Source organism: Ambystoma mexicanum, chromosome 3q (assembly GCF_040938575.1).
Source record: "Ambystoma mexicanum isolate Mex_15411 chromosome 3q, UKY_AmexF1_1, whole genome shotgun sequence".
NCBI classification, from domain to species: Eukaryota; Metazoa; Chordata; class Amphibia; order Caudata; family Ambystomatidae; genus Ambystoma; species Ambystoma mexicanum.
In genome coordinates this window covers 752,239,711-752,262,205 of record NC_090926.1, presented here as the reverse complement: position 1 = coordinate 752,262,205, position 22,495 = coordinate 752,239,711, and the positions used below count along the sequence as shown (strand labels likewise).

The window sequence follows — 22,495 nt, the reverse complement described above, 5'->3', positions numbered from 1 at the left end:
AGAGCTTTCTTTCCTGGTTCATAGAGATGTGATTCGGGTACATAACAATGTTAATCTGCTTTTTAATGCACGAAGAAGAAAAGATTGAAATTCTCTTATAATTAAAGAACATATTGAATATCTAGTCAAAAAAGCTAATTCATTTAACTCAACAGGAGAGAGTGGGTATAATCTGGAAATAGCAGTTGCTAAGAGGGTCAAAAATCGATCTCTACGAGCATTAAAGCAAAAACATCTGCAATTCTCTCTCGATCATCTCACAAAAAAAAGGATCATAAACGACTATAGGAAAAAAATAAAATCCATAAAGTTTCAAGTGAAGTTATCAGCTAAACAACAAATGATGAAGTATCTCATCACTCATGACACCAGGAATATTTGGGTAATACTAAACAACAAAAAGGGAGCGCTGTTGCATGATTTTGCCTCTCCAATTGCTTCAAGTACTTGGATTGACTATTTCAAAAGTAAATACAGTTTGCCCTTGCAATTTAAAACCTATAACTCTGGCATACTTGAGTATAATTGTAAGGATTAGCTTTTCTTCTCCATGAATGAAATCGTTGATGCTATTAATCTGCTCAATTACTCCAAAGCCGCTGGGCCCGATGGTCTGCCAGCTTGTATTTTAAAAGATGACCCCTATTTTTGGGGTGCCACTCTTTATACCGCTTTTGTTTTATCTACTAATCATATCCCGAATTCTTGGCTCAATGCCATAATCATTCCTTTATATAAGAAGGATAATCCCCACACTGCCTTCGAACTTTAGGCCAATCGCTTTAACGGATGCCTCTGAAAAGGTCTTTTCTATAATTTTACTTCAACGTCTCCAAAACTTTATTGAAACCAAGAATATAGTCTCAAAGTTTCAAACGGGGTTTCATAAGTATATGGGGACTTCGCTAAATGCTTTCATTATCTCACACATCTTTGCTCAAACTAAAACATCCGATTCTGGTGCTGTCTATATGGCAGCACTAGACATGGACAGTGCATTTGATTCAGTTATAAGAGAGGTATTATGGTCAAAACTCTTAAAACTCGGCTTCCCTAAAAGAATGATTCAACTAGTTGCTATGCTACATAATCACACGACATACCAAATAAGGGTAAACAGAGACGGCGCTCTTACAGCCCCTATTTCGACTATGACAGGAGTTAAGCAAGGCTGTAACATGGCTGCCACATTGTTTAACCTATATCTTTGTGATATGGATATGTTGTGGAAAGAATCTGGCATGTTTCCTGTGAAATTAGGGGAATTGAAAATGTCACGGTTATGTTTCGCTGATGATATTTTATTATTTGATCGCACTCCTAGTGGACTACAATTAAAACTGGACCGATTTGCTAAATATGCTGCATCTCACAATTTATCACCAAACTCTACTAAATCACAAATCGTGGTATTCCGAAATTTTAGAAAAATCAAATCGTATAAGTGGCATTGGTATCGAATGTGAAAACTCAATTCGTTATCTGGGGTATCCCCTAAATGTCCATTACTCTATCAAATTTTGGCAGTCATATTTAAAGATGAAGGTCCGTCCACTAGTATCAATGATGAAGATCATGCTAAGAAAAATCTGCGAATTTTCGTTGCAACCATTGATCGATTTCTATCTGCTGAAAGTGGAACCGATTCTTTTATATGGGTTGGACATGTGTCTTCATGATGTAGGAGTCATATTAAACCAAATCCAGGGTAATGTGTGGAAAAGTGTATTGGGGCTAGCTATATCAGTTCCTAATTCTATAATTAGACATGAACTTGGCCTAGTTTCCCTAGCAGCCAGATGGGTTTGGAGAAAACTATCACGCTACGCTGATATTATGGACCCTCACAAGAATTCATTGTATGAGGACTTATATGGGCTTGTTGTATCGTCTAAATTAAAATCTATGTGTGTATTTGTTAATCAAATGAAGCACACCCTGGATGATTGTGACTGCACGATTTCAGACCTAGTTATGAAGCTTCCCAAAGTTAAAAGGAATCTTTTTGATCGGGATTGGTCAACTACTTTAGATTGGAACAATTCTTACCATCTTTATGTGGACTATGCTAGAAGGCCACGAAGAAGAGATTTAAGACCTTCGTATCTGGTGTTATGTCCATCAAGTAGGATACGTCGAGCATATTTAAGGTTCAAGTTAAATCAATATCACACTCTTGAAAGAATCTACCAGTGGCGTATATTCAAAGCTGTTTTTCCTAATCAGCAATGTCGTTTTTGTGATTGTGGCATTACCGAAACTCTGAAACATCTTGTAGTTGAATGTATATTTTTTGACCAAGACAGAAAAAACTCTTTGGGGAAATTTGCTCCTAAAGATACCGTTATCTCAAAAACCTCTTTATGGGACAGTTGTATGTATGGGGGGAGCATGGTACTTGTCATCTCGTTAATTCGTTTGCTGGGTAAAATCGAAAATGCTTTGGAAAGTGTAAATGTTAATCTTACAACTAAAAGCTAAATCTATGGCTTTCAAAGTGACGTCTACTAGATTTCATGGTATGTTTGGGGTATGCCAAATATGTTGTTGGTTATGAAAAGCATGTTTAAAGAAACAAATCATAAAGATAACTATGAAATTTTCCTATATTAGCAATGCTAAATCTTAATCTGTATAAAGGAATGGTTGATGAATTGAAATCTAAATTTAATTTTATAATTTCCTTTTTTAATCAAAATTTTAATGAATAATGTTTGAAACTTCAAAAGTCTGTTTTTGATAAATCATGTTTGTAAGTTTTCTTTTTGTAAAACTATATATAAAATGAAAATAAAATAAAAAAATAAAATAAAAAAAAAAGATGCACCTAATGTAGGCAAAGAGAATGGTGGTTTAGTCTGACATGTGCCTGCAGGAGGGCAAAAGCCGATGGGGGAGGGGAAGGAGGGGAATACATTAGCAGTTTGCACCACAGAAGACGAGAGGACACCTCAAGAAAGGTATGGCTGAATTGTGTGCTCAAAAGGTGCACATTGTTGTACAGCATTCGGATATGAGGAGATGCTTGCTTTAGATGGTGCAAGGTCTGTGCCGTTGGGGAAAGCGGTTAAAAAGATTAGCTTTTCGGTAACATGCTGTATGCATCGGGGCATGAAGGGTAAGATTGGATAGTTCACTAAGAAGTTTAGGAAATCCTGCACGATTTGCGCATTGCACAATTTGCGCAATGCATGCAATGTCAAAGTGTTTTGGGATGGAGGACATGTTTCGAGGATTCATTTTACGGGGGGGGCTCATACTTTGTGAATTGTCCATGTTAACGAACATATAGTGTGTATTTGGGGGACAAGCTGTGTGGATAGTAAGAGGTCTGAAAAACTCGAGCAAATGCTTACCTTTATATGGTCACATTGGGAGTGGCTTGTTTTTAGAGCCTGTGCTGTGCATTTGGGGTCTATTCTATGAATCAGAGTGGTGCTGGACCATGGACTGAGATGGGGTTCCGAGATATTCTGTGTTTCTTCGGGGTGGGTGGGCGGAGGGGGTACACTGGTTGGGGGGTTAAGCATGGATTTCTGTAGGCATGGCATACGCACTGTGCATAACTGGCGGAGAATGAAAGCCTGAGCGTACTTTTGTTGCCTATTACTAAATGGAATATCAGGGCGACTCACCTGCAGGAAGTCCCCAGTGTTTCGGTTGATGCCATGCAGCGCATAGAGCAGACACAGGGAGTTGAGCACATTGTGTACAGCCACATCTACAATCTCAGGAAGCTTGGCTGTAAAAAGCTTCACCACTACGTAATGACAGTGTGCCTGAAAAGAAGGGATTTGTGATTTAGTGTAAAATACGTTGTCACGCCTGGAACATAATCTTACTTCCCACCCGGCCTTAACCGATGACCCTCGCAGGAGCACTTACATCAGAAGCTCTCACCAGCTCCACAGAGCTCAGGTTCCAAGCATCCTCCTTGCCTCGCTGGCGGTTCAATTCTGCCTGAACACTCTTTGCTGCGGCCTCCACTAGCCTGCGCCATACCAGTTAGGAAAGAGAAGATAGTAAATGTTGGAGATTATACTAGTAAACATTCGAGTCTGGGTAAGTGGCATGAGCACAAAGTGCAAAACAGCATTAGAACCTTCTGTGCCTCCCACGGAAAGATTCAAGCGAGAACCACGTGACCTGGTAACAAAAAAGGGAGTGAAAAGGGGATTCAGTCGGAAGAAGACCTTACCAAGCAGCCCGCAATTTGTAAGCCTCGACCAAAGAGGATAGGTCATTGATGTCCACCACAACAGGCCGAGCTGCCACTGGGTGAGGTTGGACACGCTGCAGTGATAGATCATTGAGATAAGAGACCATGCCAACAACTGACTTCCCAGCACGGACCTCCATGTAACTTTTCACCAGGAACCTACCAAGGGTAAAAGTAAAAAAAAAAAAAAAAAAGAAGTTTGCGCGATTGACAAACATGGTGTGTGGGTTTAAAGCACATTATACAAATATCTTTGAGTTCAGAGTGAAGGGAGTGCCCTTTTCAAAATGTTATCTTGGTGGCAGGTCATGTGCGAGGGTCTACAAATCGGAGGACAATGAGTAGTAAAGTGCACGAGGCACCATTTCTGGACTGCGATGCATAGAGGTTTTAATATAACAAAATTCCTTCCATTAAACCAGAAAATGTGAAATCAACTAAGGATTTGCTAATAGGCCTATGATACTCACCATGTTGGCAAAAGCAGATCCGTCATGAGGAATGTTTGGGAGAGCGTTTCACCTAGCGTTTCTCTCTGGAATGGCTTCCCTCCCCAGCTCAGACTTGAGCCAAAGTTCCGGAAACTTCTCAAGACCTTCCCTTTCGCCTCTTCCTTCCCTCTCCCCTACCAACTCTCCATCTGCCACCGCAACTGGGGCCTTCTACTTCAGAGTCATACAGGGGCCAGATTCCCTCCCCCCCTACCATTCCCCTCGGCATCCTTTTGCCAGCACTCGCCCTCGCACTCCCTTCCCCGGACTAGCCCAAGTTGGTACTCCCTGCCCACCGCACTCATCCTCCCTTCCCCCCACATTTCCCCTGGTGCTTGTTGCTTTGGCCCTGCCAGCACTTTCCTGCCTCGACCCTGGGGTTACCCCACCCATGCACTTCTCCCTTACCCCCTGGCCCCTGAACCTACCACCTTGTCATGCATCGGCACGGTAGGCTTGTCACAAGGCCAATATAACAGTTTATGTTTTTCCACTTTTTTGATTCTCATGTAACCTCTCGTCCCCCTCTCCCCCCCATACCTCCCTTCCCCCTGATCCGCCCCTCTCCCCCACCAATCTTTTCTTGTGGCGCCTGGAAACATCTGTGTATAGGCGCCATACAAACGTCCAATAAATAAAATAAATACATGTATTGCTTTGTGGAAAGTCCACATCTGGGGCAGCAAAGGCAAAACACTCTAACTTAATCACAAAAAGGCTTTAGAACCACACAGTATTATCGGTTTTATAGAGTTTGGTTTAGCAACACCTACCAAATGACCACTGAAGAAACATAGGGCGAGTTGTGCTTGTAGAAAGTCAAACCGGGCACAGAAGCGCATCCTTGGATGGCAAAATGGGAATTAGTTGTTTGAACACGAAACACTGCCACCCCTAGCAGAGGCCAGATTAGGTCCCAGTTCTAAGGGAGATCAAAGTGAACACTCCATAAATAGCATTTCTATTCTGGCACATAGTGAAACTCTTGTTACCTGGCCGTCTGAAGCATCATGACAGTGTTCTCGCCCTCGTAGGTGCAGGCTGGAGTGAACGTTACATAGATGTCAGGCAGCCCGCTACACCGAGAGTAGCCATGTCCACCACATGCCATCCTACACTCCTCAATCCCGGCACTGGAAATCCAGGAGGTGAAAGCCTTCAGACCAGCAGACAGTGCATGGAGCTAGAGGAGGAAGGGGAGGAAGATTGAATTATGGAGCGCAAACCATTTCCTCCGTATGGAGCTCCGACATTTCCTGATGCTTGATACTGTAGGCCTTCATTATTCACCAACCAGCCTTCTCCAAGACTAACTACAGTAGCTTGAACAAATTTGCCCAGTGACAGATCTCTTCACAGCAGTGTCCAATGTTAATGGCCAGCTGAACATCATTGGCCAATTCAGTTTCCATGCCTTTCCCATGCCACTTTTGCTGTGCAGGTCTTAGGCACACCTGTCTTGCCGCGTTACTTAGTTTATTGCTTTGTGTCTGCACTACACCCACTTCATACATCAAAAAGAAAAGGGGGAGGAGGGCACCACCTACCCCTCCAGTTCCTTTGAATAGGGTCTACACCCATTCACTCAGTGTTGCTGCCCCATTCTTCCTGCCTTTGCCGCCTTCCTCCTGCTCCCTCCCGATCCACACTTGTCGGTGACCCTGCACCGCCATTAGCAGCACTGTAAAGACCCACATGCAGCCAGCACAGGAAAATCAGTGGACTACAATTCTTTCTGACCACACCATCTTTGACCAACAAGGCCTTTATACATCTGATAGCTCAGCCAATTAGTATCAAATTCTTGTTGACTGGCCAATCTCTTCCCAGTAGTGCCTGCATCTTGCAAGCCAAGTAGCGTCCAGTCCTTGACAACTATAACTGCACTGAATCACTGACCAGTATTGCCACCAATCAGTGAAGGACTGATGCAACCAACTAAAATACTATCATCTCCTAAAAATATACTAACTTCTTAATCCAGGACACGTGGATTGGTCAATTACTGATGCGTTTCTTTTGACAGCTCTCAGAATGTCATACCTATGCTCCTAACGCCCTCAGCTCATCATTGCTACATTACTTCATGCACAGGATCCATCCACATTGCTGCTCCCCCAGTGCTCCAGATAGGATTTGGAAGTGTTACTCTCGATTTTTTAAAGTTTTTAAATTTAAGTCTAATTCCCAATGAGAGCATTTTATAAGCAAGTTAAAATGTTTTAACTGAAAAACGGAAATGGTTTTGTAATATTTATTTCTTTGTACCTAGTTAGTCATGCACATTAAAAGATACAGGTTTACTTCTTCCAATCAGGCAGTTAAAATAGTAGTTTCTTCCTGTGGTACTACGTGCACTACTTGTCCAAACATATTGATGGGGCTGCGAGGGTGAAAGCAGGGGTGCAATATTGTACATGTCTTTTTCCTGTTGGGAGTATGTTTACTCCCTATTTATATTTTTTGGGTTTATTTGCCTTTTTAAAAATGTATTTATTTATTTTTTGGGGACTTTTGCAACAAAATAAAACAATCCCCAACACCCCCCACTTCCTCCCCACAGCCCCACCTGCCAGTGGTATTCCCTTCTAATTGGGTCCTTGCATCATACCTTGCTCTCAAGAAATGGCCATAATCCTTATATTGTGAGGACACCATTGTCACATAGTCCTCCTGAAGATAAGTCAACACACCATCCCAATCCTGTTTGAAGGTGGCTTGCTCTCCCTGAATTACATACGAGGCCCATTCCAATGATGGAAAGTTGTAGATCTTCCAAAGCCATTCTTGATCCGTAGGTCTTTGTGCCTTTTCCTAATTTTCTGCCACCACTAGCCATGCTGCTATGAGCAGGACCATAAAGCTATGTTTCTGTCTTTTTGTACGTGTCTTGCATACTGGATCCCAAAGACCACATAACCACACCTCCACTTCTAGGGAACTCACATCCTGAAACATTCCTTCCAAATGCCCCTTGACCTCCCTACAAAACAGTTGCACGATTGGGCATTCCCACCATATATACCTCCAGTCTCCCTTGGCCTTACAGCCCCTCCAACAAAGATTTGATATAGTCGGATTCATTGTGTTAAGCTGTTCGGGGGTATAGTGCCATTGGTACATCACCTTATACCACATTTCCCTTATTTGAATAGAATAAATTAATTTTGGTATGTTTCCCTACAGATGTTCCCATTGTTTACTTGACATTGCTTTACCTAATGTGATGTCCCATCTTTTTATGAATTTCCACTGAACCTGGGAAGCGTTACTGTTCAGAAATCTATATAGTATTGATATTCATTTTCTTGAACCCGTGTGTCTCATAATATATGTTTCAAAGGGCGTCAGTTGTCGCAAGGCCACCATTTTAATGCCCGGGCTTAACAGCCAATGTTTTATTTGGATATACCCTATTCTGTCCTTCTATACTATACCGATACTAAGCTTGCAATCCTCAACTGTTCCAATTGTTTGATCCTGAAACATCTCATTTTCTTGCAGCCCACCTCCTTCCACCTTATAAAAGCTCCTTACACAAACTCCACTGCTGTTCGTTGTATTCATTATTTCTTGATCTTACCTACCCTGCAGATGCTTACAGACCTTGTTGGCAACCCTTCAGATTCAAGACCTTGTGCACACACTGGACGCCTTGCTGACATCATCTAGTGCACCATCCCAGAACTAGTGCGCCCCTCGTGCCGCCCCGGTCAGAACCTAACTAACCTTCCCTGTTTGTTGTTGTCTCCTTATTGTCCGTTCCTCCGGATTCTTCCTCCTACGGTCATCATCCTTATCCACATCATCCCATTACCCACTCGTAAGAACATATCTTATCCATCTACAGGGCCATGCTATATGATACTTCCTAGTATAGTCAGTGAACCTGAGAACGGAATCAGGTTCTTATTAAGACAAAGAGTGTTCATTACTATTCTCTGTACAGTTCAGTAACTATTGTGCTTTCCTTTGCAGCCTGGTATCATGGTAGTGTGTTCTCCCACTCTTTAATTTGATTTACTCCTCTGCCTGTTTTTCTTACACATCAGAGGTGTGTATCAATCGAAAGTTCCTTCAAGTGAGGAGACCTGGGTTAAGGAATAACCCAGGTTCTTCAATCAATAGGACTAACCAGGAGTCCAGCACTCACCCTCAACCACCATCCGTGTTTCCCATACAGTGAGTGACATTGTTCTGCCATACAGTACCTATAAAAATGGTGCAGTGCTTGCCCTTACCTTTGTTTTGGAGCCGTCAGCGTACCCATCGCTATTCTGGGGGGGGTTTATTTTGCCATATGTAAGAAGCAACTAGTTTCGTAAGAGATTTAAAAAAGGTTTTCGGGACTTGGAGAGGGAGTGCCTGAAAGTAATAATACCCTGGGAAGGGTCGCCATTTTTATTACTGCAATCCTTCCTAACCAAGATCCCGTTGGCGGACCCCATCTCTGCAAATCATTCGTAACTTTTGCAAGTAAATGGGGATAATTTGCTTTATACGTTTGTTCTAGTGATTTTGTCACTATGACTCCTAAATAGGTGATAGATACCCTTCTCCGCCACTGTTAACTACAATGGAGCTCTCAATCTTTCCAAATCATCAGGGTTGACCAACAAATTCAATATTTCAGACTTTTGGCTGTTTATTTTTAAACCTGACACTGCTCCAAATTCCTCCAGTTCCTGGCATAATGCCAGTATCGACTTTTCTGGATCTACTATTGCAATCAGCATATCGTCTGTGAATGCAATCGTTTTATGTTCTTCCCCGGCCATATCTATACCTTTAACCAAATCCATTTCCCGAATCTTCATCAGCAGTGGTTCCAAAGAGATAGCATACAATAGAGGGACAGAGGGCAACCCTGTTTCATACCTCAGAACACTAGAATTTAGTTTGATAATACCCCATTAATTGCCAATCGAATCATGGGAATTTGATTATTAGCTCGAACTATACTCATAAATCCCGATCCGACCCCGATTTTTGCCATATTTTGAAATAATAGTGACCACTCGACCCTATCAAACGCTTTTTCAGCGTTTAGTGAAATCAGTAGGCCCGGTCTCTTTGGCTATTTTTTCAATCAAGTGACAAACCCTACAGGTATTCTCGCTGGTCTGTCGCCCTGGTATAAATCCAGATTGATCGTGCTCTATATGAGTGGGCAAGAGATCCATTAGGAAATATTTTGGTATAGATTTTGAAATCCGTATTTATCAGTGCTATATGCTTGTACGACCCCGGAAGTGTCAGGTCTATACCTGGTTTCGGAAATACTAGCAACCTAGCCTCATTCATACTGCCCGTAATCGTACTATTGTGTCTAAATGAGTTAAATAGCTTTGTAAATCGTAGGGCTAACGCATCTCGACATTTTTTATAAAACGCCGCCGGGTATCCATCCGGGCCCGGTGCTTTATTCCTTGGAAGCAACCGAATAACCTTCCTCTTCCAGTATTTCCTCTTCCAGTATCTCCCCGTCAGCCTCGGTAATTCATGGGAATGAGATATTGTTCAAATAGGTTTCTGGTCTCTCTCCTCTCAGGGTTGTCGGATGTATACAGCGACCCATAACGGTCCTGGAATATACCAATGATTATTTCATTAGTTGTGGCCATCTCCCCATCATTCTTTTGAACCTTCAGTATTGTACGAGCACACATTTTCCCACTGTCTGGCCAACAACTTATCTGCCTTGTTCGCTTTCATATAATAAAATAGCCTAGTAAACAGCATGTTTCGTACAAAAAAATCTCCAGGTGACCCTGCGCATGTTTCAATGCCCTATGCATAGCCCGGTTTGAACCCTTCTCGATCGCCTTCTGTATCTCCTTCACCTTATTTACTAATTCCGCCACTTGTGATTTTCTTAATTTGTCCCTAGTCGCTTTTATCGCTATGAAGTTCCCTCACATTACTGCCTTAAAGGCATCCCACATTACTTCCTGGTCCATTCCCTGAGTCTCATTCTCTGTGAAATATGTTTCGATTTGATTCTTATGGTTTCCACTAACATGGTATCTTGTAATATGTTTGCTGGAAATGTCCATTTCCAGAGGGCCCCTGCTATGTTCCCCAATGTTACCTGCTTTAACAGTGGGGCATGATCAGATATAGAGATTACCCCGAATTCTATATGCTTGATATTCCCCAGCAATTGTATGGATACCCATGTATAGTCTATTCTCGACTCAGACAAATGCACATGGGAGTAAAACATGTATCCCTTATCTTGTCCTTTTATCTCTTGCCATGTGTTGTTTAGAGCTAGTGTATTGATTTTACGTTTTAACGCTTTGGTCGGTGCCTTTATCTAGTGAGCAGCTCCTGCACTCCTGTCTATCTGTGGGGCTCACGCCATGTTGAAATCTCCCATTAAAAGGATATCCCTTTTCGTGAATCCCTGCAGTTATGAAAGAGTTTCCATCAAATACCAGTCTTGATCCAAGTGCTAGGTTATTAAACAAACAAGAATACGTCTATTCTAGTATCAAAGATCTGTGCCGACATTCTATCCTTGCTCGCCATCAATACCCCTGCCATTTTGTCTACTGCATTATCTTTGAATAGGTTGGACTAACCCTTAAGCCAGAGTTTATTTTTATCCACTTTCCGAATATGAGTCTTTTGATACATTAGGATATCAGGTCTAACCCCTGTCACATATCTTTCTCGCTTTTTCCTCTTAACTGGTATGTTCATGCCTCTCACATTATATGACAAAACTTTAACTGTTGCCATTACAAAGTAACATTACACATCACTTAGTTACTTGGTCGGCTTCAGTGTGTGCCCCCAAACCACTGCTCAACAGCTTTATATTAGGTATTATTGTCTTCTTACTGATTATTACGACCTGCATATCTGCTCCTTCTAGATAGTGCATGCTCAACCCCTGCAGCTTGTCGAGGGGCCCTAAACGCCTCTCTCGCCCAAAAGCATGGCATTACCTAACGTCCTGCACAATGATCACTCAACCCTGCCCTTATCATCTATTCCATTCCCAACATAGATTAGATTGGAGAGCGGCTGCTACACCAGCTCCTTCCAGCCACAGGTACATTACCTCAGGTGGTACATTGAGAAGCACTACCCACCCCACACCTGTGCAACATATTCCACCATGTTAGCATTATTGATTTGAATTTTATAAGGCGCAAAGTGCAAGCATAGTCCCCTTATAGCACCTAAAGCCTACCTCTGGCAGCTCACTGAGGTCACCCTCGTTGATATCTCCTGTGATTCGGTGGTACGTCTGCGTCATGTAGGCCCCTACAAACTGGAAGGCGTAGGCAGTGGCCAGCAATGGGAAGAGCTTGTACTGCTGGGTCTGGTAGTCCATGATCTGGGGCTCAGGCTCACTGGTGTGTTAACGGTGGGAGAAGGCGAGAGGTGATTAACAATGCTGTTCAGACATTAGGTACAGCACCTCAAATAAGCACAGCTTGTTTAGAGTTTAAATATGCAGCTTGTGGTATCTGCCCACTGACCCTTTGAAAGTACTGTTTGCTTTTTGCTGCCTTTGGCCTTGCAATTAAGAAGAGGAAATAGAAAGGCCTAAAAGTGTGTTACGCACTGGTGCATCAACTACGTACAGCTTACCCAGGCTTCAATTCTGACTGGTGCCGCACTGCACTATAGCGGATCGCAATGGTGCAAGCCCTGGACAAGCAGCGTGCAGCCTCTCCTACAATGAGGGAGCGGATAAACACCATGGTTCCATAGGTCAGTTTTTGGCTTACTGGCTTCACATAGGTACCATTGGGCTCCACCTAAAGAAACAGTAATAGTATCAACCCAGTAGACCCAATCTGGTTACCAGCAAATCATCCCTTTCCACAAAGTTATCATGCAGAGACAACATTAAAGGGAAGGTGAGGGTGAAAAGACAGGGACAGATATATCACTAGAGGGAGGAAACAATAGCAGATGAAGCAGCTTAGTAAGCAAATTTAGGATGGGGCGGTCACATAGGGATTGAGTGGGAAATCACATGGGAAACCACATTGACAAAAAGGGTTGGATTTGAGGAGGGGAAAAACAACATTGATGGCTCAACAGAGGAAAGACAGCAACAATAAGATTGCAGTGATGTCTTCACGTGACTCATAGCAATGAGTTCAGCAACTGTCTCTACACTAAGGTAGCAAAAGGTAATAGGTAGTAACGATGTGTGTGCTTATATAGTGCTTCATGCCCACATACTTCTCCTGAGCACTGTAATAACAGGTGTTTGTATCCCACGAAATGCATTTGATTTATTGATCTCAAAGGATGAGAGCTTAGCTCAGCCCTGCAACATGATTCAACTTGCGAAGTGCAGGTGGTTGCCCTCATGTCAGACCAGCGGTGTTCTCCAGAGTTATCCACCTAGGTGATGACATCCTAACAGGCAAAATGTGTACTACCTTAACCTTACCTGTGCATATTTCATCAACATGTTCTCGCGGGGAATGCGGACATTATCCAGTTTCAGGAAGCCATTATCCGTCTCGTCGAAGCCAAACTTGGGTCCGATATCTCCCACAGTCACACCTGTGCCAAATTTGCTATCAGTTAGAGATTCTGTTCAAGTCTTTGCACCAGCAAACTCAATTAACAATTACATGTCAAAAAGCCACTTTAGTTGAGGCACAAGTGAGCTGCCTATGATCATAATAAATGCCTTAACTAAGAACAGACTCTAAACTCTGGTTATGCCCCAAATAAAAGGGAGGTGTGTGTGTGGAGGGAGGATGGAAAAGAAGGAACGTACGTGTTTTGGTTACTCCACTAAGGCCAATCTTAGCAAAAGCTTCAAGCACATTGCTTATAAAATTGTACCCCATACTTCGATATGCCAAACAGGGCCTTGCCTCCCCGTCCAAAGATTGCCCATCCTCAGCAGAGCTTTAGCTAACATCTAACACATTCAAGAGGCAGCAATGTCATCACTGTCCACTGTAAGGAACTCATGGTGGCAACAGTAAAGACAGACACAAGAGATCACAGTTCAAGGGTGTTTATTGAACAATGAATGCAGGGTGGAAAAACGTCTAACCTAAATCTAAGATGGGCGCAAGCTTCGACCATAAAAAAAAATATAAGACAGTCCTAGTGGCATCACGTCAAAATAAAAAGGGCCTGTACTAAGAAATACCTATTGACAATCCTTACGCCAATTACAAAAAGAGTGTGGGATAGGATTTATAAGCAAGAAAGAAGTGTTCACAAAATAATGCATCAGGATGCAGTGGTTGGGGTCTCCCTTCCCCATGTTTAGAGCACGGGAAAAGGTGGATATCCAGAGAACAGCACACACTCGAGCTTTCCCAGCACGAGCTGACAGTCCTGTACCAGTTATCAGGTTCTTCGAAGTCTCTTCCTTCGAGGCTGGATGTATCCAACAAGCAAACACAAAGTTCTGCTTCACATATACTGTGGGTGACGACTTCACCCCTGCGTCCCCCTCTTCTGGGCAGCAGACCCCTCTTATCCAATCTAATCAAATATACAGTTCATTTCTCGATGAACTTTGGGTGACATGTTCACCCCTGACCCCACCCCCCTCTTCCAGGCGCAGATCCCTAGAAAGTTCCTTAATGACATCAGGACCTTGGATAGCTATTTTCTCTTGCTTTCGAGGGCCTGTCTGGTTCAAAGTACCGAAACAAAAAAGTTCAAACTGTTTTTTTCTCTTTATTCAGAGGATAATTCCTCACCTCAGGGATCCCCCTCTTCCGGCTCACACCCCTCTCGGACGTCATGCTCCCTCCGCCGCGTTCACCATGGCTTTTCATTGGTCCACGAATCTTAATGTCTTTTTAAGCAAATCTTAAGGCTTCGCCCCTTTCTTTTGACATCCCTCTGCCGGGTTCACTCTTGCCAACTTTTGCTTAACAGTTCACTGTGGACATCCCTGGGTCGGGTTCACTTGTGTCAACACACTGTTCACAGGGACTTCAGGCTTTGCCCCTTTCCGTCAGCATCCCTCTGCTGGGTTCACGGTTGCCAACGTTATCAATCCTGCCTTTCTGATTCACCTGACTGTCAAAGTCTTTCGAATGTACAGAGTATTTTGCAAGACCCCTGTATGACCACTTTAACCGTTCCTTTACGGCCTTCTGGCAGTTTCAGTAAACCTGGGATTGACCAGAGTCTCTGGAATAAGCACCCACGTGGTGCCAAAAACCCTCTGCAGCTGGTCTCCCCTTTATTCTTAACTGTTCTCTGAACTTCCCTTAAGTTGCTACTTTGTGGCTTTCATTCAAAACAGTTTGGCTTTTTAAAATCGGTTCTCCCCTTGACTCACCGGCTGTGATGAACCGCATTTTTTTTCAAGATATCGGGAGTCAAGGTTGGTACCCGGAGACGAGCGCGTGCGTTTTTTTTTCTTTTCTTTTTTCCTGGTCCACTGCCTGACCCTTGAATTGGGACATGTCAGGTGAACGACTTGGGTGTTAGTCCGTTGTCTGCGGGAGTGTTCGTGTCGGAAAGGGGTGGGGGGGGGTGATAGTATCATAAAGGATATAGAGGAAGAGGTGTTGTATGGGATTATAACCCTCGTATTAGAGGGGTTTGTGGTGATCTCAGAAGGGTGGTTTTTGTAGGGTTTGTTAAATTAGTAAGAAGCTTTGTGGGAACTGTAGTTGTCGTTTTGTCAAGGTAGATTGGGTGTTCGAGAAAGAATAATCATGGGGACGTGAAGAAGAATGGTTGGGAGTATTCGAGCAGGGACCAGCAAAATAGGGAGTCTGGGAGAGATTGTTTTTAAGTACAACAGGGTTTGGGATTCTAGGGCATTGGTTATGTACGGAGGTATTATGGGATTTGGTCAAGAGAGATTCAATGGAAGTAAGGGAGGCAGATGAAGTACAGCCCACAAAGGCCCCCGGGATCTAGTCATCCTCTCCTTCTTCCCCAGTATAATACTGCGTTTCACCTTGGATCCCCCACCCCCAAGCATAACCCCGGGCTACCCTACCCAGATGATCCTCCCTCGCTCGTCCACCCTCTGGGCTGGGATCTGAGAGCGCCAGCCCATCCCAGGCCACCTGAATAAGGGATTCTCGAGGTCTACTTGCGAGAATACCCTCATGTTTCTCACACCACCTTCCATCAGTTCGCAGTAACTACTAATCCAAAACCTAATCACCTTGCATCGGTTGATGAGTTCCAATGTGACGTATGGGCACGATGAAGGCATGCAGGCCCTTGCATTGTCCATGGGTGTAGAGCTGAGCCAGTACAATTGCATGGTTGGAGGTCTTTCCGACTAGAAAGCAAAATTAGGGAGTGGACAGAAGGTAAGAACATTAATGTATAGCACATCCAAGAGTACAATGAGCATAGCATTTAATTTGCCTTTATTGGCCTCCCTTCAATTTAAGTCTGTTTTGCACCACTAGTCTTTGCCCTAAGCCTTACTTATAGGTCTTTAGAACTGCGATTCCTGTTTAAGCCTCTGTCTCACTACAGGACCACCAGTCCTCACACCACCTTGCTAGACCTCTACTTCATGCCTAGGTCTTTCTACACCATTCCCCCTAATCAGATTTCCCAACATTCCTCCTCCTTTTGAAACCACTGTACCTTGCCACTAGGTTCACCAACTCACTCATAGACCTCTCCAGCAACAGCATCCCATATTTCTGCTTCCGTACTTGCCTAGCTGCATATGCTCTACACATACCCACCTCACCCCCCTTGCACAAGACAGGCCAACACAACGCTTGCAATAGTATTATTGGTGGCAGCATTTACATAGAAAAGAGGAGTTATGCGCTAGAGCCTAATGTTGGGACAATTGTCAGCAACCCCATTTTTTGGCATCAGGTTATTGCATCTCTGTACTGAAGCACTGACTCAAGTAGAGAATTGCAATGCTTTAAACCTGGGTTCATTTGCCAGGCATATTTTACATTTTCTAGAAAAAGGAAACACCCATATTTACTTCAACATGCACATGGGATGCGTACAATTTCGCCTCCCCAGACAGTGCCTCATTGGCGTACTGTAAGATGTGGAATGTGCTTGACCTTGTATACTGAAAGGTATAGGGTTTAGGCTCTGGATCTTGTCATAGAATGCTCCTTGGACTCGGCACCAGGCTCTAAGCTCAGCAGAGTCCTGTGTTCATAAATGCTATGGAAGACAAAGGCTGTTTGTGAACAGGGTGGTATTCTTCATGCATTCTTTATTTCACTTGCAGCCAGTGTTCTGTAGATTCATGGATTCTGAATATGCAGGCTAGGTATTTCTAGGCCATATGGACTTCACTCTATAGAGCCTGCCCAGCACCAATTATATGGTCCAAAGTACCCACAATGTGTCCCGTTCCTTCTATGCCTTTCTGGGATGTAAGCCCACATCTGGGGCAATAGTCAGTCATGCGCAGGGACAAGGAGTTATGAAGGGCCACCTTACGCAGTGGCATTCAGAGATGGATGAAGCCTCAGAAGGAAGTCACAAGTTGGTTTATAGTTGCAGCCACTGCAGGGAATATCTGGCCTTCAGGTAGCTGGTCACATAAAACCTAGTGCTCGGAAGGCTGTGCAGACTTAAGGTAATCGCTGCTGCAAATATGGATTGGGTTCCAAAAGCTGGGCAAGTGATCACCAAAATGCAAAGTGAGTTGTTCCATCTTCATCCAAGCCTTAAAGAGTTAAATTATGTTTAACCAACCCCCACGTTTCATGTTTGATTACTTTATCTTTTCAAAATGGAGATCAATCTCATCTTGCAGGTTTTCATGACTTCTATCAACAGCAACCTATTATAATATTGCTAATTTGCTCAAGCATCACTGTACTACCACCCATCGGCTGTAGATATAAGCAGTTGCACTTACGTCCGCCAGGCCACCATTTGATAGAGGAAATGGTTGGGCTGTTGAGGATGAACTCTTGCGTTGATGGGTCATAAGTGGAGGTCGTCTCAAGGCCACGGAGGTGGGTCCCTGTGAAAAACAGATTGCAGACATAATTTCGGAAAGGCAAACCCTTCTGCCCCTCCCCCCTGTATAGTTAACGCAATCAAGCACATACTGCTCTACCCAAAATAGCCACCAGCAATGTCTACAGCCACCTCCCATAAACTTATACCAGAGCACCTCTGTTCCAAGGGCCAGATTACAAAGTCACCACCTTGAAGGGCCAGCAGGATAGGGGGAGCTGGAGGTTATCCACTCAGCCAGCAGCTGCTACAGTACTGTGAAGGCAGTTATGAGTACTGCAAATAAATCATAATGACAAAGCAGAGTAAGCCGGGAATGTCTTCTCTGCCAACAGTCGAGCTATAGGTAGCAGACGTTTGAGAAAAGAATGAACTGACAATGAGCAAGGTTCGCTCTCCTACATTATACCATGTCCTGCCTCCTAGATGGAGGACCAAATTGCAATCACTGAAGTTCTAAGCTTTTCTTTTTTTAAGGGAACACAAACCTCCAAAACGTGCATAGGAGGGCGTGCTCCATTCAAAAAATCAGAATACAACTATTTGGCTGGATTTCTCTGACCAACAACCCTTTCTCAAAATCAAAAATGCACATGCCTGCCAGGACAAAGTTAAATCAGAACTAGAATACTGAAGAGCTGCTACAGCTGCAGAGTTCTTCCCTTTTTGCAAACCCAGTCACTGTTCTCCTGCTGTGGCTACACAGTTGCTTATAGTTGATATATGATCTGAATTTAGCATAACGCTGGGGTTGAGGAATGGTTAGGCAACATGGATTGAAGGTCAACAAAGGTTATTAAAGGGTGATCAATCCTGCATGATGTGGGCGGGCTCAAACACTGGTAAACATTTGGCTCACCTCCAGATAACTAAAGGCCAGTAATAGATGGATATAAGTTTATAATAAATCACTTCAATCTGCTCATCGTAGTAGACGTGAGTGTACACAGGATTCAAAAAAGAAGAGTGAAGTTGCCATTTGGAGTTGAAATAGCTGGTTTCAGTATCTAGGAACATGAAAAGCAAATTGAACATCCGGGGATTCTTGGACTGCAAAGCTTCTGCCTTCCTTCTGTAAGTGGAGTTCTAGAATTCGTTGTATAGATTTTAGGGCCCTGCAAGAGATGCATTTTTGGAGAAAGGCAGGGTGCCTCGAATCTAATCAGAGTATTGATCCGAAGCTGGCATAGTGATTTCATAACACCCCAAGGTGTAGTTCAAGCTCCCAGTCTTCTTTTTTTTTTTTTTAAACATGTTTTTAGTAAGTTTCTATTGGCACAATGTCATACCATACAAAGATCAATCATCAAACTTCATTCAAAGAAAACAAAGAAATCCCTCCCTCCCCCCTCCCCCCAACCTGCATAACTCAGTCTGTATATGTTTTACATCGGAAGATCTTTTCCTCGTTCACGTGAATAAATCCAATAGTCTTATATTGTGTGGGCACCATTGTTCTTTATATTCCTTTTGAAGGAATTCCAGTACCCCTCCCCAGTCCTCTCGGAATTTCCCATGATCCCCTTGGATGTAGAGCCAGATGTGACCAGACCCTTCGCGTCCAATCAACAACCAATGGTGGGGATTCATGCTTCCAGTTTCTAGCAATTTCCAACCATGCTCCTATTAGGAGGCCCATAAAACTTCTTTTCTGCGGAGTAGTTAGCGTTTTGTCTTTTGGATCCCAAAAGCCCCCTAGCCATATTTCCTCTCCCAGGTGTTCTGTTCCCAGGAACATTCCCATCATTTGATTTTTTATCTCTCCCCAGTATGGGCTTATCCTCGGGCAGTCCCACCAGATATGTTTCCAATCTCCCTGCCCGCCACACTTTCTCCAACAGTTGTTCGGGGAGGTAGCATAAATCATATTCAGTCCCTCCGGTGTATAGTGCCATTGCACCATCATCCTCACCCACATTTCTCTCGTTTGGATGGCTCTTGTCAGTTTTGGCATCAAGCCCCACAAGTATTCCCACCTCTCTTTGGAGAGTGCATAGCCGAGGGTTTTCTCCCATTTCTTCATATATAGCCATGTGGTAGGTTCCTTCAGTGCATTAATACATTTGTAAGTGGTGGAAACAAATTTACGAGATCCAGAGTGCGTCATGATGTAGTTCTCAAAGGGGATCAAGTCCCTAGTCAGTGCTTCTTTTATACGTGGAGTGCTCAGCCAATGATGTATCTGATCATATTTATATCTATCTTTTGGTGTCAGATTCAAAAGAGTTTTGCAGTCCTTGAAGGATCTGATCTGTTGATTCTGTTGCATATCTCCCACCATCTTGCACCCCCTTTCCTCCCACTTGCGAAACGCTCCCTTGTCCAATCCAGGGGGGAATTCGGGATTTCCAAACATTGGCATGAATGGGGCGGGATCCTTGGTCAGGGTTTCATTTGTCGTGGCAGCGTCCCATACCCTCAATGCCGTCTTCATTATTTCGCTAATGTGGGTGTTTGCATGTCAGAATCGTTTATTGATCCATAGCATGTGCCTGGCGGATGTTATCGCTACTGCCCTATCCTGCCTCTCCCAAATTGTCTCTCCCTGTTCCGATATCCAGTCCCTCATGACCCACAGCTGGGCCGCTTCGTAGTATTTTTTGAAGTGTGGCATTGCACATCCCCCCTCCTTTCTATGAGCTGTCAATACCGCATTTGAAATTCTTGGGGTCTTGTTCTGCCAGACATATTTGGAAACCGCCTTCCTAAGTGCTTTGAAAAAGGCCTGGGGGGGGTGTTTATCGGGAGCGCCTGAAACGAATACATTAGCTTGGGGAGGATTGTCATTTTCACTGCCGTGATTCTCCCCCACCAGGAAATCGCTAACGGGTTCCATTTTAGCAGGTCATTTTTGACTTTTTCTAGGATTTGCGGGTAATTATGGGAATACAATTTGTCTATGTGGTCTGCGAGGGTGATTCCTAGATATCGGATGCCCGAGGTGGCAATTCTCAGTTGACAGTCTGTGGCAGCTGTGTCGATTTTTTCTCTATTCCCCGCCAGAATCAACACCTCTGATTTTTGCCTATTTATTTTCAGCCCTGAAATCTCTCCAAATCGTTCTATGACTTCCATTAAGTGTAGGAGGGACTTCTCTGGGTCTCCTAAGGCCACCAACATATCATCATCATAGGCCACCGCTTTATGGGTCTGCCCCGCCATCTCTATTCCCTTCACCTCCGGCAAATCCCTTATTCTTGCCAAGAGAGGTTCCAAGTATATGGCGTATAGAAGGGAGGAAAGCGGGCACCCTTGCTTCGTCCCTCTTCCTAGGTACACTATGTCCGATAACCCACCATTCACTGCTATCCTTATGGACGGGGAGTTGTAGTTGGCCCTAACCTCATCTATAAAACCCTTACCCATTCCCATCTTTTGAAGAACCCGAAAAAGGTATGACCATTCTACTCAATCAAACGCCTTTTCGGCGTCTAAGGCTACCAGTGCTGCAGGAGTTTGTTTGATGCCTATCTTTTCAACTAGGTGTAGGACTCTTCTGAGGTTATCGTGTGTCTGGCGGTTTGGAACAAATCCTGACTGGTCTTGGTGGATTAACCTGAGAAGTACTAGGGCCAGTCTGGTCGCTAAGATCTTCGTGTACAGTTTAGCATCCAGGTTGATTAAGGCTATCGGGCGGTAAGAGGTAGGGAGTTGCTCTTCTTTTCCCTTTTTATGAAAGACCAGCACTGTTGCCTCGTTCATAGACCGTGTCAGATCTCCCTTCTCCCCAAATTTATTATACAGGGATGCGAGTATCGTAGTATATGGCGGTGTACCCGTCCGGGCCCGGGGCTTTGTTATTCGGGAGGGACTGTATTGCTGCATATACTTCTTCTATGGTGATGTCCCTATCTAAGGCCTGTCTATCGTCTTCCGTCAATCCGGGGAGGTGAACCCCAGCCAAGAAGGCTTCTTGCAGGTCCTCCTTCGGATGGTCGGAGGAGTACAATTTTTGGTAATATCTGCCTAGTATCCTTCCTATCTCTTCCGTCTGTGTTCTAAGTTGGCCTGATTCTTCATTCAGAGCTCGTATTGTCTGGGCCTGCTGTTTTCCCCTCAGCTGTCTTGCCAGGAGTCTATCTGCTTTGTTTGCCTTTACATAATACCAGTGTTTCGTATAGAGAAATGCCCTTTCTGCTTTTTTCGTTCTAACATGTCTCATCGTTCGCATGAGTTTCCTGGTGGACGTCTGAATTAGTTCTGCTTGTATCGCCCCAATTTGCTCTTCTAATTCTTTTTCTCATTGGCGGTGCGCCTTCTCTTTCTGTATTTTAAGCACTATGAGATGTCCCTTAATGACCGCCCTGTGGGCTTCCCATAGTGTATCCATATTTGTTTCGGGGAGATTGTTAATGGCCAAGTATTCTTGGATGTGTTCTCTTAGCGTCTGGCTCATCACCGGGTCTCTAATGATGTCCTCTGGGAGGCGCCGGTTCCATAAACGGTGGCCATGTCTTGACCAGATAATATCTGCCCACAGCGGGCCGTGGTCAGAGTGTGATGGGTTCCATCTCAATCTGTTTTACCCTGCCTAGAAGCCCCACTGATACCCATAGGTAGTCTATTCCCGAAGCAGTATTATGTACATGTGAATAATAGGAGAAGGTTTTCTGTTTGGGGTTGCCATTCCTCCATGCGTCTGTCAGCCCTAAGTGCGTGAATTTCTGCTTTAAGTTTTTGGATGGGGTGCCTTGATCTCGATGTCTGGGTCCGGATCTGTCTAGGGATGGGTCCCACGCCATGTTTAAATCCCCACCCAGTATGATGTCCCCAACCGCTTGCTGTTCTATTCTATTCAGGGTATCACTCATAAAGCCCTCCTGACCAGTGTTTGGTGCGTATACTG

The 22,495-nt window shown here is 44.0% G+C and overlaps 1 protein-coding gene across 2 annotated transcripts in view; it reads right to left on the bottom strand.

Annotated features, from left to right (window-relative positions):
* Positions 1-22,495, bottom strand: part of ACOX1 (acyl-CoA oxidase 1) — a 153,838-nt gene that overhangs the window by 21,261 nt on the left and 110,082 nt on the right. For both annotated transcript variants that reach the window (XM_069654728.1, XM_069654726.1), the window contains exons 4-12: positions 17,546-17,653; positions 15,851-15,970; positions 13,136-13,251; positions 12,319-12,488; positions 11,915-12,077; positions 5,703-5,893; positions 4,199-4,378; positions 3,886-3,991; positions 3,636-3,779 (exon numbers count right to left, since the gene is read on the bottom strand). In XM_069654728.1, the coding sequence (XP_069510829.1) occupies positions 3,636-3,779; positions 3,886-3,991; positions 4,199-4,378; positions 5,703-5,893; positions 11,915-12,077; positions 12,319-12,488; positions 13,136-13,251; positions 15,851-15,970; positions 17,546-17,653 (1,298 nt within the window). The remainder of the gene's footprint in view (positions 1-3,635; positions 3,780-3,885; positions 3,992-4,198; positions 4,379-5,702; positions 5,894-11,914; positions 12,078-12,318; positions 12,489-13,135; positions 13,252-15,850; positions 15,971-17,545; positions 17,654-22,495) is intronic.